Genomic DNA, 22242 nt, shown 5'->3' on the forward strand with positions numbered 1-22242 from the left:
CACATTTGCATATATATATATATATATATATATATATATATATAAGCCCTTGAATGCTTGTATACCTGCTTTGCTTATTTGTGAGCAAATGATTGAATAGGACCTGTGAATAACAATTCCTTAGGGAAGATGGTCCCCATTGACAAACATTTAAAAATATGATTCAAATGGGATTCGGTTATTCTGTTCAAAGGGTTTGGAGTCTAAACTGCACATGCGTGTTCTGTTATGATATTGTTAATGCTAGCACCGCTGTACAGGTATATTCACATGACAGCTTGGCTTGACACAAATCTCCCTCCCGCCATCACCGACTGTTAGTTGCATGCCTGCGCATTGAGTTTGAGCTGAAAGCTCACTGATGTGAGGATAACACACATTAGCAATGACCCGAACCTCTTTTGTGCTGATATTGTGTCAGGTTATTACACTATTAAGCGCGGACAGCAAGACCCGCTTTACAAGTACAATACAATCAACTGGAAACAATTTTCAGAGACATGATTAGGTAAAACGTATAATGCGGTGAAAATAACAGGCCTGTCCTCCTCAAAATGGCAGATGGGTCCTGTTAGCCTCACAAATGTGGTGTTTTGCTGCCAGAAAAGACCCAAATGACTCATGTTCAGATTATAGCATTACAACTGCTTGCATCAACTGGCAGAACTAGAAAGGAACAGGCCCGTCCTTTCTGTCTCCTAGCCTGGAATGAAGCTCTTCCACGGGATGTTGACCACAGTCAAATATACAGTATTATAGGATTTGTGGCCTCATTTAGCCTTGTAACAAGTCTGAATGAGAGATTGTACCAGATTGTTTATAAAATACGTGCCGTTTACGTTGCGTTTTCCTTCTAGACAGTTGGCAGTAATTTGCCTTTGTTAATGGCTTCCAAACAGCTATTGAAAAGTTATGTGCTCTGTGCATTCACACATTGGTTAACTTAAAGGGATAGTTCACTGAAAAATGAAAATTTACTCACCCTCCTACTGTTCCAAACCTGTCTGACTTTCTTTTTCTGTGGTGCACAAAAGAAGATATTTTGAAGAATGTTTGAGCAGTTTTGGATGCCATTGACTTTTTTATTATAGACAATAAACACTGAGGCATTTCTCCAAATATATTCACTGTAATGATTACAGAATATAATGATTGTATAGGATTTCAGTTATATGACATGTGGTTGGAGATATTCAGGTAAATAGAGGGGATTCAGAAAGCTTGGAAAAGCTGTTAGTCACGTCACAGCTCATGAATGCTCTTTCCTCTAGCAAAATCCATGGACCAGCTGTCCCATGCAAAACATCCAGGAGGTTTAGCCATACACAAAAGGGTGCGTATTAGTACCTAACATGCAGCCTTTACTGGTGTAGCGTTGAGGAACTGCCCCAGTGACGAGCTGTTCTGGCTAAAAGTACTTTTCTGACATTGTAGAAAGCAATGCTTTTAATCTGTATGTTTATGGGCATACAATTGGACTTTCTATGTGGTTTCTGAATTCAGTAAAGATTATATACACCCTCAGAAAAAAAGGTACAAAAGCTGTCACTGGGACAGTACCCTTCAAAAGGGTTCTACCATTTAGGTACTAATATGTACACTTTTGGTACCAATATGTACCTTTGAGGGACTCATTTGCACTCTTTAGGTACAAAGGTGTACCTTTTGAAAAGGTACTGCCACAGTGACAGCTTTTGTACCTTTTTCTGAGAGTATATATATAGCATTTTGTTGGTTTGATTTCTTATTGTCAATGTTAAACACAGTTGTGCTATATATATATATATATATATATATATATATATATATATATACTATAAAAATAAATCAAATCAGCGTATCAGAATAATTTCTGAAGGATCATCAGACTGGAGATAGGACGACAATTTGGATTTCTAAAAAAATATTTATATTTAATATTTATTTATATCAATTTTATATTTAATATGCTGTACATGATTTTATATATTGTAATCATTTGTACTACAAAAACATAATCTTTGAAAAATATTCAAAGATATATATTTTAAAATATTTTATTTTTTAAGTATAAATCATTTGTTTTTAATTCAAGAAATACTGTATATCTTTGAAAAATATATTTAAAAAAAATACAAATTTAACTAATTATCTGCATATTCATAAATGTGGTTAATTTGTTCTATCATTTTTTTTAGTCCAAAAAAATTTCATTTTTGAAAATATTAAACAAATATATAAAAAAGGTTCTACATATTTCTAAATGTGATTAATTTGTTCCACAGATTTTTATTTAAATATATATGTATATATATATATATATATATATATATATATATATATATATATATATATATATATATATATATATATATATATATATATAATATTTGGTTAAATAGATTCCTTCTCCAGAGTCATCATTAAACAAATGTTAATCTATTTCTGTTCACAGCAAACCCAAAACATGACCCCAAGTGTTCATACTTAAACTGCAATAGGTCAAAACTAGCATTTAATGTTTGTTGATGTTAATTGAAGTTGAAGTTAATATACACTATTATACAACGTTTTCATAGTAGGGGGGTCCCTTGGATGAGAGTCGGGTGGGTCTCAACAGTATCACCAGGTACACATACTCATATTAATGTGCAGCATATAATATCGCACTCAGATCCACTGCCTGCTAAATGGCGAGATGGAGAGATGAAGGGGAAAAAGAGGAGGGGAGGGGGAGTGTGTGATGCGAACAGAGCCACGAGAACTGATGGTTGCAGATGAGTAGATCGCTCTCCCTCTCTCCAGCGCTCCTCTCTCATGCTCATTTCCCCACAGACACAGACACACACACACAGTGATTCTCTTAGAGATATAACATCCCGCTGGACTCTGCTGTTGACTCTGAGAAGCATCAGGTGAGTGCAGCTCCGCATTGAGCACTTGTGTTTGTGGGAATCGTGGTCCATCTGTTACCAGTGACATCATGATGGAGCTCTTGACTGGATTTCCATTGCATTGTTGATATGACTAATGGTGCAGGGTTGAATATGCATTATTGTATGGAATGTTTTGTATACTTGTGATCATTTAATGCAATTGTAATTTGTCACTTTTGTGAGCCTAGCTTGTGGATAATGTATTATTTCAAGCATTGAGGTCAAGACGAGGCCAAGATTATCCTTTTTTCGTACCCCGAGGTAACGCTGAGAAGAGTTTGTTTTGGTTTCTTGACATGACAGGCACTTTTATTCATAAATAAAGACTATCTTTCAGAAAAGACACTTGCTCCAGGCACTTCCTGCTCTTGTTGCAGGAAGTTCGAAGGCATGACAGGATGTGGAATTGAGCTGCAGAGTTTTCCTTCAGTTTGAGGAGTGCTTCAGGAATGGATGAGTGCATGATCTCATTTTATTTAACTTCTTTTTCTTGTGACAATAGTCATCTCTTATGAACGTATAAATGTTCTTGCACAGTAGGCATAAATACTTAAATGTGTTTTCTTGTTGCAAAACCATAATAACAACAGGTAATACTGGTTATGTCAGGGCACATGTGGTTTCTAATAATATTTGTTATTAAAATAGTAGCTTTAACACATTTAGAAACTGATTTATCAGTACTATATTGCTTATTAGCTGATATTAGAATTTTGTACTTTATTGTCATCATGGGTCAACATTGGATATTTAAATGTACATTCTCATTTTCTCTATTTTTACATTTAGATTTGCCATTATCTAACACTCACATTGAGAACATTTTTAACATTATAATACCACAAATAATTGGATAAAATGAAGTGTAATCTTTAGCAAATCTTAAAATGAATATTCATTTTTCCTACAATGCTTTGATACATAAATTCATATGTAGCATTTAAATTGATCAATACTGTTTTGTTTATCATTTATTTGGACAAAATAATATTGAATTTTAATGTTTATCAGACTGAACATGAAAATAACTATTGTCTTGTCGGTGCATCCTTTCTGTACTAACTCTCTTAATAGATTATTGAGTTGAAGTCTACAATATTTCCACAAAATATCAGTTACTACTACAGATGTTACTACAGTAAAAACATAATCATTTTCATGATAATGAAACTGATAATTATATTCATGTTATGGCCGATAACCGAAAAATTGCTTATATTAAAATTATATAATATTTTGTCTAAACAAATGATAAATAAAACACTCACTTGTAACTAGTTTTTTTTTTCTCCACAATATGGTTTTCCTGTGATAACTCACAAATATCTACATTGGATGTTTAGCTTAAAATGTTTATGATTTCATTTAATTTTTAGTTTTTTGTAGCCCACACTACTGTTCAAAAGTTTGGGGTCAGTATGATTTTTATTTGTTAACAAAAGTAATAACTTCATTCAGTAAGGACACATTCAATTGATCAAAAGTAACTGTAAAGAGATTAATGTTACAGATGATTTCTGTTTCAAATAAACGTTCTTTTGAACTTTCTATACATTAATCATGAAAGAAAATGCATCACAGTTTCCAAAAACATTTAAGCAGCACCACTCTTTTCAACATTGATAATAATAATAATACATGTTTCTTGATCATCAAATCAGCATATAATGATTTCTGAAGGATCATGTGACACTGAAGACTGGTGTAATGATGCTGAAAATACAGTTTTGATATACAGTATTAGCTACATATAGGTGACATACAGTATTATGCACAAGATGTTATATAAACCTTTAGTGTCCCCAGAATGTGATATTTCAGCTCAAAATACCCCCCAGATAATTTATTATAGCAAAGTTGCCCCCTTTTGGATGTGAGCAAAAACGCTCCCTTTTTGTGTGTGTCCCTTTAAATGCAAATGAGCTGCTGCTCCCCGTCTCCAGAACACGATCCTTTACACGAGCTTCAGAAACAAACAATAACAAAACGCGAATTTCAGTCAAATTTCAGAAATAAGAAGCAGAGTGCAGCCTTACGGAGAGACACAGGAAAAGGTTACAACTTTTAGACTGAACCTGGACGTTTCTGAATGGTTAGTGGATACAATTATGTAGCCTAGTTGTTGTGGAGTTAGCCTACATTCATCTCATCAACTTGCACCGAACGTTAGCCTACCGTCATGTTTAACTTTTACACAAGTTGAAGTTGACACACTTTCCTGGGGTCTTTATAAGACAGCTATGCCATTTTTTTGGTCAAATAGTGTTCTGTGCTCGTCTGTGCAGCCAACGACAGAACAGAACAGTTTGCAGGCTTTGCTTGAACTTTTGCCATTGCTTTAGAACTGGTTAACGTTACACTCCTGTCGCTTGCGAAAACCAAATGGCGGCGCTGTGGGAAACGTGAAGATTAGGAAATGACGCGCTAATATTATAATAAGATCCCCTTCCTAGGTCAGAAGGGGAGCGAAATCTGATCAGGTATTTTTTTGACATGCTTGCAAAGGCTTACCAAAACAAAGTTGTCACAGTAACAAAGTTACTGGGTTGTCATTTTTCACGTTTTCTGGGTTGGTAGATGCACCGGGGACACGCAGTCCGCTTTTCATGATATGTCCACTTTAAAAGAGAAAAGTTGTTTTAAATTTTAATAATAACATTTAACAATATTACTGTTTTTAGTGTGTCTTTGATCAAATCAATGCAGCCTTGTTGAGGATGAAAGACAGTTATACTTTAGTACTGTTGGGACCCAGTCAAAGCAGTGCTTCACATCAATCAATGCCAGTCACTGAGGTCCAGTCTAGCTTTGACTTCAGTATTGACTGGCATGATGTTACATAGCTATTTGATTATTTGTTGTTGGCACATGTGACACATGTTGTTCTGTGATGACCGGTACCAAGCACAGAATCACAAAAACTGCTTTACGTGAAATGAGAAATAGGCTAATTCTAGATATATTACACAAAATATTTGACCTTGAAGGTATGTGCTTGAGTAACATATGACATACTGGAATGATCAGTTTTGTAAAATTCACAAGGATGACTGACAGTTTTCTCATTCTCTCCTCAGAGGCTGAGCTGGTGGATCTTATTCTGGAATGTAAACCGAGGAAGAGAAACACTGGGCATCATGTCTAATGAAGAAAAGTTTGTCACTTTGAGCCCAAACGAATTCTCTCTTCTTCAAGACTATGCACAATGTAAGGCCTTTGTTTAGTTATTCTTCAGTTGGTTAGTTTTGACCAAATTTGTCCAATATTTGTTTATCAATGCGTCATTTATAGTTCAGTTCAGTTATGTTTACTTAAAGTCCACGTGAACCCGAAGTTGCAAACGACTTTTCTCAAGTGTTGTGACGCATTTCCGAGTGAAAGGGAATATTGAACAGAGGGCAGCGTTTTACTTTAGCGCTCCTCCTCTCCATCTCTCGCCCACAGCAGAGTAACGGTTTGAGGGGAGTGGTTAAGCGATTAACCAACCCAAGCCGTCAAACCTACGTCATCAGAAAAGAACGCCATTCCAGACCCGGAAGTAACTTTTCAGACTTTGATTAAAGATAACTTCGGCAAACAATTTTTTTCCATGTATTAACTTGCACGGATTAATTGTTCACCACAAGACTAGTAATATCCGCTAACAAAGTAAATAGTGTCAATTTTGATTTCATGCCGACTTTAAGAACATTTTTGAGATGGGCGAGTCAAATCATACATTTAAAAAAATATATTTAATCAAGATACATTTACTTGAGAAGAAATTTACTCAAGATATTAAGTACTTCAAACAAGAAATAATATCTGCCAATAGGGTCTGGAAAATAATTTTGTTTTCCCTTTAAAAAATAGTTTGTTTTTCTGACTCTAATGGCAGATATTTTTTCTTGTTTTAAGCATAAACTTACTTCATTTTTATAATTGTTTCCTGGAAATAAGTCATTTATATAAATATCTTCAGTAATTTTTCTTCTCGAGTAAATGTATCTTGGTTTAAGAATGTTTAGATATTTGTATTGGAAAACAAGATTTTTTTTTTTTTTTTTTTTGCGGTGTACAGTTTAAATTCAATTCATCATTCACGGTTTATTCTTCAGTATCTCCAAAAAGCCTCTAGATCATCTAAATATCCTTGCAGAGACACTGACAGGCTGCCAGTTCACAGGAATAAAAATCGAACCATTTAACACCATTTGTGGATGTGTCACTTAAGGAAATGTCATTTCCTGTCTGGAGCTTAAGGTTAAGTCTTCAGTCTAATCCAATCGGTACCAGACTTTGATGGGAGAGAAAATTCTGACTGACAGTTATTAATTCCACTAAATACATAATCCATCTATGATGAACGTTGATTCCTTTGAGTGCTAATGCTGTGGTGGGAGTCAGTCTAACCGAAGTGTCATCTATAATCTCTTTTTGGAGGAAATCGGTTAGTAAATCTCTTTGTTTGCTGTCAAATTTTTTTTTTCATCCATTATGTATTATATTTACCATTAAGATAAAGAGATAAAACTATTATTAGACCGTTTTAGTAGCAAGAATCTGCATGACAAAACAATAATAAAGGATCTATTGCACACCAATTCAAAAACGACCACATAAAGATCAAGATACAGATGTGCGCCTTTTAATTACCCCAAAACCTGCATTCATACATAACAAATCCACTGTCAAAGAGAAGATCTTTCATTAAGTATGCAGAGAACAGAGATCTTCTGCATTTAATTGAGTAATCTGAATAATTGATGCCCCCAGAGCCCGCTGTTTCCTGTGCCGGGCCTGGGCTTCTCTCATTGTGATTGGCTAGCATGCAGTACAACAATATGGGACATTAGTGAAGAGGAAGGAGGGATACATCTCTCTGCAGCTGAATGAATGTCTGCTAGGTTTTATAGTTGAGAGCTCTACCTTCATCAGACTCAATGATAGAGATGATCTGATCTCCTCAAAGTGATGCTTTTTTTACATTTCAAATGTCTTTATTGTGTAATGTTGCTGTTTGAGCATAAAAGGGGATCTGAACAGTTACAAAGCACAAGGTTCACTACAAAGGGAATTATTCTTTATATCAGTAAACACTGTTTCTGAACTCCCTGAAACGCCTGATTTATTCTAATCTGAATAAATGTTGGAGGGAAAACAGCTTATTTATTGAATCGTCAGCGTATCGGCTAAACTATGCATGTTATCCAATAAAAAAATTGTTTTGGATTGATTGACTTTTTTTATAGTTTACACTATAAAAATTATGTTTTATAAGAGAAGTCACAGACAATTTTGCGACAGGTAGGATTCAGTATACTGTTCTTCAAATCATCATATTATAAATGATTTCTGAAGGATCGTGTGACTGGAGTAATGATGCTGGAAATACAGCTTTACCATCACAGGAATAAATTACATTTTAAAATATAAAACAATTATTAATACATTAAAATATTTATTTAATAGTTTTACTGTATTTTTTTTTTGATCAAATAAATGCAGCCTTGGGAAGCATAAAATACAAACATAAAAAAATGTTATCGATCCCAAACTTTTTAATGGAAGTGTAACCTTGCCATATCTAAAAAATGCCAAAAGATCTTCTTCCTTTACACATCCGACTTGTTTATCATAAAAAAGTTTTTGGGGGCATAATTTTAGCACTACATCAGCACATCATTGATCCTCAAATGTCTTGAAGTAAATTTCCTTACTCTGTCTTAACTGTTATCTTCCTCTTATTTGACTCATTTGTCGCAGACACAACGAAGAAACTAAGAGATGTTCTCCAGGAGTTTCATGGAGATGGGATTCTGGCCAAGTATAGTCCTGAAGAGGTATTGCAACTCTTTATGCTCTTGTGAAGCACATTATATTGCAGTGTTCATGCTGAGCTATAAATGCTGTACTGGACCGAATGTTATGATGATGATGATGATGATCTAATTTCAGCAGATTTTTGAACCATTCAACTATATGATGTTTGTATTGGGTAATGAAACCATTGTTTCCATAATTGCTTGGCATCCATTTACTGAAGATGGCTCTTGTTTGTCATTTTGTTCTGCGTAGAAGCAGGAAATCTTCAATCAGGTCATTTGTATTTTTATAGTTTTACAGCCTGATAATGCAGTTATTATGTTAGTATGAAGTATTAATCGAGTAACGGGGGAAATCACCTTCAGCAGGAAATTGACTTTGAGGGTTTCAAGCTCTTCATGGAGACCTTCCTGGAGAATGAACTTGCTGTGGAGTTCTGTCAGCATCTCTTCCTCAGTTTCTGCAACAAAGACCCCGAGCCAAGCCCCTCCATGATGGACAAGCAGAGGATCATGGGTAATTCGGGTCTTCCCAATCACACAGGCTGTACAAACTTATGCAAACCTATTTGAGAAAAACTACAAATGTAATATACTGTAATATCTAATCAAGAATTTACCAATAAGCTGTTTAAGTACAATCAACTTGGATATTTAAGTCATTTCAACTTACATTAAACTGACTTAAAAAATTAAAAGAATCTTGTATAACTTATTTAAAAACAATGCTTAACTTATTTTGATGAGTTAAAGCAAAAAAAAATATATATATATAGAAAATTGCTGTTAAAGCAGTGTAAAAAATGCATTAAATTGATCAGAAGTTACAGTTAAGACATTTGTACTGTTACAAAAGATTTCTATGTCAAATAAGTGCTGCTTTTGAACTTTTATAGTTTTAACTTTTATGAACTTTTTTACTGCTCAAACAATGATAATTTTTTGAGCAGTAAATCATCATATTAGAATGATTTCTGAAGGATCGTGTGACACTGAAGACTGGAGTAATGATGAAAATTCAGCTTTGAACACAGGAATAAATTACATTATATAATAATTCCAAAATGGAAAATAATTTTTTACATTGTAATAATATTTAACAGTGTTTTTGTTTTACTGTATTTTTGATCAAATAAATGTAGCCTTGTTGAGCATAAAAATCTCACTGACCAGGTAGTGTAAGAACCGATAATATTGGCCACATATGCACACAAAGCAGCAATATTTCATTTGTTCTTTTTATTCAGTTTTAATTGTATACCTTTTTCTTAAAAGCAATAGAGCTGCAACAATATTCCAGGACAACAGTTAGACCAAAAATGGAGATTCCAGTGATTTCTAGTTTCGGTTCTTGCCAAAACATAGCAGATACACAGAAATCAATGCGCTTTAAACATATCTAATTTGTGCTTTTCAAGGTTTAAAGCTGATAAAGGGAAACTGCACTCCGCCAAAGGTGACAACTTTGTCCGAACCTCTCGGCACAATCCAGCTGAAGGATATGATTTGCTACCTCTCTCTCCTGGAGGGCGGACGACCAGAAGACAAACTAGAATGTATGATCATCTACTATACTATACCCTTCCATTTTTATTTAAAATAACTTAAAGTACACCTACAAGTTCTTTGTGATGTGGAAGAAACTCTTTATATTGTGCTGGGTTTCCATTTGTTTCCGTAATTTGGTTGCCAATTGGTTTCCAAAATGGAGAAAACATGAGGCTGTGCTGCCATCTACTGGCAGCTTTTGTAATTGTAATTCTAGGCTGCTAGTTCAGAAACCTGTTGCTATGGGCAGACGGACGAGACAGACATGGTTAAACTGCTGAAATGCTCAGATTCTAATAACCTCTGGCTGATAGCACCTCTGAGTCATTGTTATGAAAGAAAGAACAATCGGTTTGCATAAAGGACGTCTGTGACGTGTTAGTCTAGTTTAAATGGTGCTAAACCTGATTAAATTGACTTCTTGAGAGACTCTGCTATTGGCTGAGCTGCTGGTTTCCATGGCAACACCCACTTTATATCCTATTTTGAAGGATACAGAATTTGCAATTGAAACAGTGCTCCTATCAGATGCATATATTATCCTTGTATTAAAACTGCAGTGTTTTCTCTTTTTTTAACCTCTCTCCGTCTCTCTTTGTTTCTGTCACAGTTATGTTTCGGCTTTATGACACAGATGGGAACGGGTTTTTAGACAGTAAGGTGAGACCTCATCTTTCCAGAAGTCCCTCCAGTTTATTACCGTTTTAATACCAGATCAATAATGCAGTATTATTGAATATTAAAGGGGTCATGAACTGGCTTTTAAAAAAAAATTTATATTGTTGTCTGAGGTCAACTTATGAAGTTCGCTTGGTTTTTACATTCAAAAACATGAATAAGTAATAGGCTATTTTCTACCCTGGTTTTGAGCCTAGCTCCTGAAACGCTCTGTTTTTATGGGCGTGCCATGTTGAAGACTTGGAAGTAAACGCCCACTGCTATGATTGGATAACAGTTTTGCATATTATAATGAGTTTCATATAATACGCACATCGGTGGGCGGGGCTTAACAGGCGGTGTTGAAGTAGGCGTCAATCTTCTTCTGCGGAGGCGGTGTTTTATACCCTTTGACGTCATAGATCCCCACTTTGAAAAACCTTCGCTGTGCCTGGAGTCAATAAAAGCTTTTATTGGACTAACAAGGAAGTTTTCAGTTCTGAAACTTACAGGATATTCTTATAGTATGATGGCCTCTTATATGTCAAAAGCTCAAGGAAAATTTGATAGCTCAGTTCATCACCCCTTTAAGTGTCTTTTAAACCCCTTAATACGCGACCTAGTGGTTTAACGCTGAATTGTTTTCATACACTTATCATACACTCAATAGTTTCATACACTATTGAGAAATGATGGATGCTCAGTTTTGCTCCTTACTGTTGAGTTTGTTTTCAGACTCTGTAATTTTTGAATGAACTCAAAGACATTGATTACCTGTGTCAGATGTGTTTGATTAAGTTGGAAGTAAAAAAAAAATATGTTGTAAAAAGATAGATCTCGTGGTGCAGGATTAAGCGCCCCTAAGGCTGCATGCAAAATCACATACGGTACTTTCATGCTATGTACTGTACTATATTCTATGGAGTCTTTCCACCCTGTTACATTACTTTTTTACGAAGCAATGTGTAACAAGGTGGACCTTAACAGGTTGGACGTTTTAAGCTAATAAAGCCCATTGCACTATAAAAAGAGTAGCTGCCTTTAATTTTTAAGTACTATCAACTTGGATGTTTAAGTCATTTCAACTTAAATTACATTAAACTGACTTGAATTTTTTTTTAAAAATCATATGCTGTCATAACTTATTGATCATATTTTTTTTTTACTGTATACTAGCTAGGACAGAACAACATGCTAGTAGAAGATTTACTTTTTAACAAATACGGTATATAAGATATATATTTTTTTAAAGAAACAAACATTTTACTCAACTGAGATGAGTCACATTTAATCTAGAACTACAATAACCATCATGTTTAGACAGTGCACACAACATCTCTGCACTTACTCCTGATTTATCAGTCAATAAATAGGAAAACAGAGTAACTTACGTTACTTATTTGTCGAAGTAACTAAATAAAGATATTTGATACTTCAAAAAAGTAATCTGATTACGTAGCTTGCGTTACTTGTAATGCGTTACCTCAACCCCAATTTTTTTATCAGATGCAAAGAAATAATTTTCTAAGTTAATGCGATTTCGAATGACGGCCTAGATCTTTGTGTAGAGTTGCAGTGATGTAATGCAGAAAGTTTTCTCCTCTTGAACAGGAACTGGAGCACATTATCTCTCAGATGATGCATGTTGCAGAGTATCTGGAGTGGGACGTAACAGAACTGAAGCCAGTAAGTTAAATTGAATTTGATCTTGTGCAGAATTTAACCATGTTTTCTGATTATTAACTTTTTTGTGTTTGTGGGGTGTAGATTCTGGAGGAAATGATGCAGGAGATTGACTATGACCATGACGGGATGGTTTCTCTTGAAGAGTGGGTCCAGGGTGGCTTGACCACCATTCCTCTGCTAGTGCTGCTGGGACTTGAAAATGTGATTACCAGTTCAGTTTTATATATTTATATGTGTATGTCCAACTACCCACTAGTCAGTCCATCCATCCAGTCCACCTGTCTGTCCATCTATCCATTCATCTAAGCCAGAAGAACAGATTCATCAGTTGATAAATTGATGTTACACTCTCCTTACCCACTAGATGGAGTCCTCCACTCATTTTAAAGGCCTCGACAGCTGCATTAGTGGTCTGGTGTCTGATATATTTGGCATGACCTCCAAATTGTTAAAGATGCATATTTGACACTTTTCAAGACATATCCCAGTAGGATTCCAGAATCACCTTCATGTCAATGTTGTAATGTTTTTCATTACAGTTGTTTTGTCATTGTCAAGTCCTCATTGATGTCTTATTCTCATTCTCTCACTGTCATCTTTGTCTTTCTCATTCTCTCTCTCTTGCAGAATGTAAAGGATGACGGGCAGCATGTGTGGAGACTGAAGCACTTCAGTAAACCTGCATATTGTAACCTGTGTCTGAATATGTTGATTGGATTGGGAAAGCAAGGCCTGTGCTGTTCCTGTTAGTTCACAACATTTATTACATTGATCACTAGATGATTCTTTTTTTTTTTTTTTGCCTTATTCGATAAGTACAAATTGACAAATACAAGTAAAAAATCATGTGATTTACTTTAATTTGGAATATAAATAAGTTGGTGTGTTAAATATCTAATCTTTAAACAAATGCAATCAAAGATTTGAAGATGGTTGTGAGATAATAATAATTTAATGTACTACCGATATATATATATATATATATATATATATATATATATGTGTGTGTGTGTATTTATATACTTTCATTTCTATACTTTTAAAATATATATATTTATGCACTTCTGTGAAGTAGATATTATTTAAATAAATAGTATATTAATAATTAACAATAAAAATATGTTTGATATTAAATAAGTAATTATTCAAAATGTATACATTTTAAAATATAATTAAAATAAACATTAAAACATAGAAATTGATAGACTAGAAGCCAGTAACAAATCATCCAAACATTTCTACATTGTGAATTAATTCTCTGTCTGTCTGGTTCATAGTCTGTAAGTACACCGTTCACGAGAGATGTGTGGCTCGAGCCCCCCCGTCCTGCATCAAAACATACGTCAAATCCAAGAAAAACACAGAGGTGCGTCGAATTGTAGTGTTTAAAAACCAGCACGCTTGGATCACCAATGTTCCACGGGGCTTAGACCAAGGGCTTCTTTTCAGCTAATGAAATTAGAAAGAAATTCTCTCTCTAAGCATTGCTAATTACATGATTAACCTGGTTTAAAAAGAGAACCAAATACACCAATGATGAGTCTTAATCAAAACGCATACTCCTTTGTCTATATTTTCTTTCTTCCTTTCTTTATACTGTGTGTATACATATATAACAAAATGTTTTTTTTAATAGATTATGCATCATTTCTGGGTTGAGGGAAACTGTCCAAGCAAGTGTGATAAGTGTCACAAAACCATCAAGTGTTACCAGGGTCTTACGGGCCTTCATTGTGTCTGGTGCCAGATTACTGTGAGTTTATCACTTTCTTTCTCATTACAAACAATTATTACAGTTTTTATGATCTGAAAATATATTGAAGTTTTTAAAGGCATGTTATCCAATTATTAAAGTGATTTTTGTGAAACGTGCACACAGTTTAATAGTAGAATTAGACATACTTATTTGATAAATTCAACATGTAGGCCTGTTCAGTAACATAAGTCTGTACGTAAAATAATATTGTTGAATTGTCTGATGTGTTTTAAACTTATGTTCTCCTCCTACACAACAGCTACACAACAAGTGTGCTTCACACGTCAAACCCGAATGTGACTGCGGACCACTGAGAGATCACATCCTTCCTCCAAACACTATATGTCCTGTTGTACTGGTAATATCTCATATTTCTTTTCCTGTGTTATTTTTGGAATCGATGGTTATAGAAAGCTCAGCTCTTTTAGACCTTTACATGTGACCTTTAACTGCAGGAGAGACAGTCTACTGTGAGAAAAGACTCCAGCCAACCAGGAGGCCGGCGGGAAATACAAAGGACCAATTCTGTATCAGTGGATGGACAGGGGCTACAGGTGAATGACACAATTTCACACGTACTGTAGAGTGGGATGTTACTAAAAGCATGTCCATTTCCTGCAGATTATAGCTAAACAAAACTGAAGTTAAACTGTGCTTTCCTAATGCTGTCTGGGAAGTTGACATGTCCTGAGGTAACATCCATCTAAAACATTTTATTTAGCTATTTATTTTTGTAATTATTATGCATGCATCTAAGATCTCATATTAATTAGGGACATTATTGAATATTAAATTGAACATGAAAATTACATGTTAACTAAGGATGCGCTTATATTAAAGGGGTGGTATACCGGTATGCCCTTTTCACAAGATATAAAATAAATACATTTATTGTATTTATTGTGAGTGTGTATGTGAATTTTTAGCTCAAAATACCCCACAGATATTTTGATATAGCATGTTAAAGTCACTTTTTGAGGGTGAGCAAAAACGCACCGTTTTTGTGTCTGTCCCTTTAAATGCAAATGAGCTGCTGCACAGAGGGCGGAGCTTCAACAGCTTGTGTCCTTTTACCTTACATACACATGCACTGAAAATGTCAATGTTTATGTTCAAACCGGAGTCAGACAATAATGGAGAGACTCAAGAAGAAGTGACAACATGTATTGTAGACAACATTCCTGAATGGTTAATTGATTAATTTATGTAGCTTATGTGTAGTTATCTTCTAGTCATTGATTAGCACATTTATATTCTGATAATCTATAAATCGTGTTCCCGGGGGCGGGTTAAATTTTAGGGTCAGTGATGTCATGAACCCGGGAGGAATGTCGTGTTGTCCCTACGAGCCGTTTGTTGTAGTCCTTAAAAAACGATTTCTTTAAAAGCAAATATCTCCCTTTGCTTTGAACTTTGAGTGTCGTAACTTTGCAGATGTTGTTTATGCTCAAACAGCAACATTACACACTAACTAAAGTTAGAAAAGTGAAATCATATTCAACCAACCCTTTAAAATATTTTATTTTATGTATTTTTTATGTATTATTAATTATTTTTAATTAATATGGCTGATATCCTACTGGATAAATTGCGGATATTCATATAGTTTGCTGTTTTGTCTAAATAAATAAACAATAAATCAGGTAACAACTAAAATCATTCGTTTCCAACGATACAAGTGAATTTATTTATTTACAATATAAGGTGTTTTCCCATAATGGATATTCATTTGAGATTGGCTAAAGATTACATTTATTACATATCAAGCAGAGGTGTCAAAAGTATTCACATTCATTACTCAAGTAGAAGTACAGATACTAGGGTTTAAAATGACTTCTGTAGAAGTTGAAGTATCAACTCAAGCTTTTTACTCAAGTAAAAGTGTAAAAGTACTGGATTTTAAAACTACTTAAAGTATAAAAGTAAAAGTAATGCAAGGCAAAAAATGCCATTAAGGACAAAAGCTTAGACCGCGCCAAAGGGGCCTATAGTGCATCCCAAAAAAAAATTTCTAAGGCCATAATGACTATAATGTTATATATATTAAAATGTAAATGTTGAAAAACTTGTGAGGCACTAGGCTACCTGTTTCAGCCGCATATAAGGATTCCGGATATTGCCATCTTTGTGGGGATATTTTGACACTATAATGGTTGCGCACACACACACACTCTCTCTCTCTCTCTCTCACACACACACACACGCATGCACTCTCTCACTCTCTCTCTCTCACACACACACACACACACACACACACACACACACACACACTCTCTCTCTTCTCTCTCTCCACACTCTCTCTCTTCTCTCTCACACACACACTCTCTCTCCTCTCTCTCTCTCTCACACACACACACTATCTCTCTCTCTCTCACACACACACTCTCTCTCTCTCTCTCTCTCTCTCTCTCTCTCACACACACACACGCACACTCAGTCTCCCTCTCACACACACGCACACACTCTCTCTCTTCTCTCTCTCACACACACGCGCGCACACACTAACGATTATGTTTGCCACTTATCCCGCGATTGTCATACAGTAGGCAATATTGTAAAAACGGCTGTCCCCAAAGCAATATTTGACGCGATTTGCCCCGTATTCTTGAGCACAAAACTGTTGATTAATTTCTCCCTCGCTTACCGCATCTACAGTAGGTTTCCTTCGGAGGAGTGCCGCTTCGCACAACAAAATGTAACTACAGCGCGCCGCGCGGACAGCCTCTCACAAGTTAGAAAGAAAACACAAAGCCAATCAGTTTAGCGATGTGTGTTCAGGAGGCGGGACTCAGATCTATTGTATAATTGCCCATTTTTTGAACGACGACAAGCCGGAATGAAAACAAGCAGAAATGAAATAGGAGTAACGAGGCTATTTTTAAAAAGTAAGGAGTAGAAAGTACAGATAATTGTGTGAAAATGTAAGGAGTAGAAGTAAAAAGTCGGCTGAAAAATAATTACTCAAGTAAAGTATAGATACCCAAAATTTCTACTTAAGTAATGTAACGAAGTATTTGTACTTCGTTACTTGACACCTCTATATCAAGTACATTTAAAAAAAGGATTTAATAACTGATATGCCACAGATATGATATATTTTGTGCATTATTGTCCCCAATGAAACTGAAATATAAGAATATAAATAAAAAAGGTCCATTAACGTAATGTGGACCCATAATGTTAATGATGAACTTCCTAGCGAAGAATCATCAACTATTATAAGTTTCGGCCAAAATGACAATTTTATCTCAAAATCCCACTTTGCATTCTTAGATATTAACTTGGTTGAGGCAACAGTTAGGCTGCAGTGACCCGCTGTGACTGGGCGTTGTCTGAGCATAGTAATGACAGAACGAAAAAAGACAAATCATGTCCTGGGCCATCCATCTTGGCTGGCGGCGGCTAACCAGTGTAATAATCAGGATTATTATTTATAATTAGAGGAAGTAATGGATCACTCGTCGCCGGACGGGCGGCTCATTAATTCACCTGGGCCTGCTGGGATTGTTTCGACGGGTTCTGTTTTAAGCGCTTCATCTGAGTCACTGTCCACCGGAAGACGACTCACACTCTCTGGATTAGTTTGTGCGTGCATCGTCCGCTCCAAAACCCCACAATCATCATGCATCCATGCAGAAAAGTGACTCATGGTCAAAGACTGTCATTAATGACTAAATATGGAGCTGATTACTGAGGTTTGCTAGATGCGTCGTATGACGTGGGTTTTCATGGCTGGGACATCTTAAGACTTTTTGTAAAAAAAAAGAGTTATTCTGAGCTCAACAACATTATGTTATACTTTAGGTTGTAGGCCTCTTTTATAATTAAGAAAAAAAAAGAGAGAGAATGATCAAATTGCTCACTAAAAATGTCAGGTTTAGATGGTGAATGAGAGATATTAGGCAAGATTTGATAACAAAAGTTTAGTAGAAAAGACTTAATAATTAATGTTGATAATGGTGCACATGGTATTGACAACAGCTGATTTAAAATCTAAATCCACTTAAAATCTAAATTAGGATATGTAATAATTATTTTCATCACTTTATTCTGTAGATTACGTCATCAGAAGGAACTCATCCACTGTTGGTTTTCGTCAACCCTAAAAGCGGAGGCAAACAAGGTGAAAGGTGAGAACTGTGAAAGATGGTGTCACATTTAAGAAATTGACGCCACAGTATTTTTCATATAGCATTTCAACTGTCTAATTCTAATTTACTGTTCTAATTTAGACAATAGAGTCAATCTGCATAATTTATCGGTCACTAGCAGTTAGTTTGACCCCAAATGTGCAGCCTCGGTCAAATGAGCATGATGGATTTTGTGATTTCCATCAATTTGTTGATGAAACTTCTTTGAGTTTCAATTCTATTTTTGGCAACTTTAATGATGATCTAATGATCTAATCGAATCAGTGTCCCTGTTTTGGCATCCTAAAGATCCAGATAAAATCAAATTTCCTCTTGATGAACCACATTGAATGAGATGGCTATGATGTCAAATATTTTTGTATAGTTTCTATTCAAATTAATCCATCTTATTTTTGAAAACTCACTGTAAAAATATCCTGTTAAATTTACAGTAAAAAAGTGCCAGCGGTGGTTGCCAGAAATTCACAGTAAAAAATACAGTGAAAATGTTTTTGATATTATAGAATAGCATATTGGTGCCTGTATATTTTACAACCTAAAACAGTGCATTTCCATATAATGTTAATACGGTACCAGAATCTGCTTTTTATCTGCACTGATAACCACCGTACCGTACTAATTCAGGTGGTAAAATAAAAGCAACATAACGGTTCACGAACTGAATAACTGTAAATATACTGTATCAAAAAATAATAATAATGTACATTAGTGATAACAAAAATAAAAATAAACAAAACTATTTTAATCAAATATAGTCATATTTTATTTTACAGGGTCTTGTCCTGGGAATGTCCTTTAATTGTTTGTTGCCGTAAATTATACAGTAATTCATAGTTTTAATTCCAAATACCATAAATTTGACCATCATTTAATGTAAAATTAGTTACATAATGTCATGCTAAACTATTTTTTTGTGCCATAAACTGTACTGTAAAGCAACTTGCAGATTAAACAATTAACAGTTTTACTGTAGCAATATTACAGTTTTTCTGTAAAAATTACAAGCATTTTTTTATAGTGTGGGACCAGTTTATATGGTTGGATGGTTGTGGTTTGCTATTGGTCGATCTCATGTGAGTGACAGGTTGTCCCGCCCTCGCTCTAGTAAACACGTCATCAGAGAAGAGAAGAGATGTCATTGCAAGAGGGAGGGGAGTTATTTTGATTAAAGATTATGAGGACACATGAATAATAATAATCATTTTCACAGATAAAACATTTATGATAAATACGGCAATATATATATATTTTTAAATTGTCCATTGTGATATCATGGTGACTTTAAAACAAAAGCAATTTTATTGACATTTAATGCAATTTTTCCTAGTCACTGATTTGTTCATAACGTCTGTCCTATCTAGGATCTTCCGAAAGTTCCAGTACCTGCTGAACCCTCGTCAAGTCTACAACCTGGCCAAGAGCGGCCCCATGCCTGGGTGAGAGGCAATATCTTAGCATTCTAACAGGAGCGTAATGCTCACTCCTGTCTAGCTTTTTTTGCGGCACATTCTCAGTTTATGATCCTACATAAGAGTTACGACAACCAGACGTTAACAATATATTGTATATGCAGACACTGCTTGATGGTAATGTGCACTAATTCATGCATGACAATCTCTGTCTGTGTCTCAGCTGCAAATGTAGACATTATTAAAGGGTTAGATCCGCCATCACAAACACTGCAGAGAACAAAGCCAGGCTGTGGAAGTGTCCAGTGCTGACAGTCAGCTGGTCATAATAGATTCATGTTAGTGTTAGTGTGTTGCCGCTCTCAGGGCCTTGTGTGATCACGCATACCATCGGTGGTGTCAATCAAATGTACGCAACCATGGGACTCTGTGATCACTGACTGAATTTGTTATTAGTATGCCAGCGATGTGGTCGCTTTTGAGTTAAGTGCACAGCCGTGAGGGCTGTGACAATATTCATTGATACTATATTTTGAAAATGAAATTTTAAAGAGCAATAAAGAAAGTGGAAATGTTATTGTGGGATGTTGCCATGTAAATTAACTAGGGGTGAATATTTTGGGTAGACAGAAAATCGATTTCATTCACTGTTCATACTGTAGGTTTTCGAAAGAATTGTTGTGAATTCAGAACAATTCAGTATGAGTTACAAAGAAATTTGATTGGATTTAATTAGTGATTTGATTATGTACAGGATTCTTTAAAAATAATCGTTGGCAGGGAAAAATCTTACTAATTTGATATTTTTATATTTTATATACTTATTTGATATTTGTATATTGCTATTTCTCATATGCAAATAAATAAAGGAAAATAGTTATGGTCCAATTCTCACTATTAACTAAATGCTTATTAGAATGCATATTACTAGGATATTGGCTGTTCATTAGTGCTTATAAAGCACATATTAATGCCTTATTCTGCAAGACTATATTATACATCCCTTAACAAACCCAATACCTAAACTGAACAACTAGCTTACTAACTATTAATATGCCGTAATTAGGAGTTTGTTAAACATTTATTAATAATAAATGTTTCTTGAGCATCAAATCAGCGTATTAGAATGATTTCTGAAGGGTCATGTGACACTGAAGACTGGAGTAATGATGCTGAAAATACAGCTTTGAAATCACAGGAATAAATGACATTTTGAAATATTATAAAAATAGAAAAAAAAATGTTTTAATTGTAATAATTTTTCACAATATTACTGATTTTATTCAATTTTTTACTGTAAATGCAGCCCTGGTGAGCATACATTCATAAATACTGTCACAAATGTATTGCTCATTGTTAGTTCAACATTAACTAATGTTAACAAATTAAACCTTGTTGTAAAGTATTATACAAACATAAATTATTTTTGCTATTGTACCAAATCTCAATAAATTTGTTTTCTAGCATCTTATATTAGTGGTAAAAAATTATTCACGATAAAAAAAAAAGAATAATAATATTTCAAGATCGATGCATATGAGTTGACACACTTTTTACTCCACTGAATATTTCCCACTGTTTTTTAGGATTTTTTAAAAAAAGGCTGATTTCTGTCCAATTTCTTAGCCTCATTAGATACATTTTTACCCAGGTTTTTCTGATTTTTATAAGTGCACCCCATTGAGCAATCCTCTCCAGAAACCATTTAGTGACCTTGTCAGCCAATTTGCTTTTGAACTTATTGATTATGGTGTTTGAAGTCCTACTGACTAGGTCAGGTGTAGCCTATGTATTGACGTTTCTCTGCTGGTGGAAAAGATAGATTTTGACTTTATGCATTGACAGTCACATCTGTTGAAATAACACATGAGTTTGGTGTAGTCATGTGATGAGAATGTGACATTGCTTTGTCAAGGTGACTGTCAGGTGTAACTCCGGGCTGTCCTGTCAATTACAGGTATGGCTAACACAATTAGAGCAAACTGAGTGTTTGTTTCTTCATGCTCAAACATCCTCAAAGTTGCTTTTTTCATGCGATTGGTCGTCTGTTTTTGCTGTCTAATATGATTTGCCAAGCCTGCATGTCCTAATAAGTAAAGTAATTGAGAGTCTTATATTGCACGCCACCATGTAAGATCCCTTCATGCGGTTACAGCTTTATTATTGTGAAGGAACGGAAGACGTTGTAATGAACATTGTCTTGGTAGATCTGATTAGCTTCTGAACAGGCTTTGCTTTCGAAAAGATGGATTTGCATTGCATTTGTTAATAAAGGTCTAATATGGTGGAAAAATTTGTATAAGTAGATTTTTCAAA

At 34.8% G+C, this 22242-nt stretch overlaps 1 protein-coding gene across 3 annotated transcripts in view; it reads left to right on the plus strand.

Annotated features, from left to right (window-relative positions):
* The first annotated feature begins 2767 nt into the window (after positions 1 to 2767).
* dgkb (diacylglycerol kinase, beta) overlaps positions 2768 to 22242 on the plus strand; it is a 56031-nt gene continuing 36556 nt past the window's right edge. For 2 of the 3 annotated variants that reach the window (XM_079609712.1, XM_079609714.1), the window contains exons 1-15: positions 4903 to 5007; positions 5993 to 6122; positions 8661 to 8737; positions 9086 to 9236; positions 10138 to 10275; positions 10878 to 10927; positions 12536 to 12610; positions 12692 to 12811; positions 13238 to 13355; positions 13888 to 13976; positions 14247 to 14363; positions 14626 to 14724; positions 14822 to 14920; positions 18423 to 18496; positions 19879 to 19953. In XM_079609712.1, the coding sequence (XP_079465838.1) occupies positions 5005 to 5007; positions 5993 to 6122; positions 8661 to 8737; positions 9086 to 9236; positions 10138 to 10275; positions 10878 to 10927; positions 12536 to 12610; positions 12692 to 12811; positions 13238 to 13355; positions 13888 to 13976; positions 14247 to 14363; positions 14626 to 14724; positions 14822 to 14920; positions 18423 to 18496; positions 19879 to 19953 (1415 nt within the window). In that variant the 5' untranslated portion in view covers positions 4903 to 5004. Of the gene's footprint in view, positions 2895 to 4902; positions 5008 to 5992; positions 6123 to 8660; positions 8738 to 9085; positions 9237 to 10137; positions 10276 to 10877; positions 10928 to 12535; positions 12611 to 12691; positions 12812 to 13237; positions 13356 to 13887; positions 13977 to 14246; positions 14364 to 14625; positions 14725 to 14821; positions 14921 to 18422; positions 18497 to 19878; positions 19954 to 22242 lie in introns of those variants that run through there. The other variant, XM_079609713.1, reaches the window with a different exon arrangement.

Source organism: Phoxinus phoxinus (assembly GCF_949152265.1).
Source record: "Phoxinus phoxinus genome assembly, chromosome: 4".
Classification (NCBI taxonomy): domain Eukaryota; kingdom Metazoa; phylum Chordata; class Actinopteri; order Cypriniformes; family Leuciscidae; genus Phoxinus; species Phoxinus phoxinus.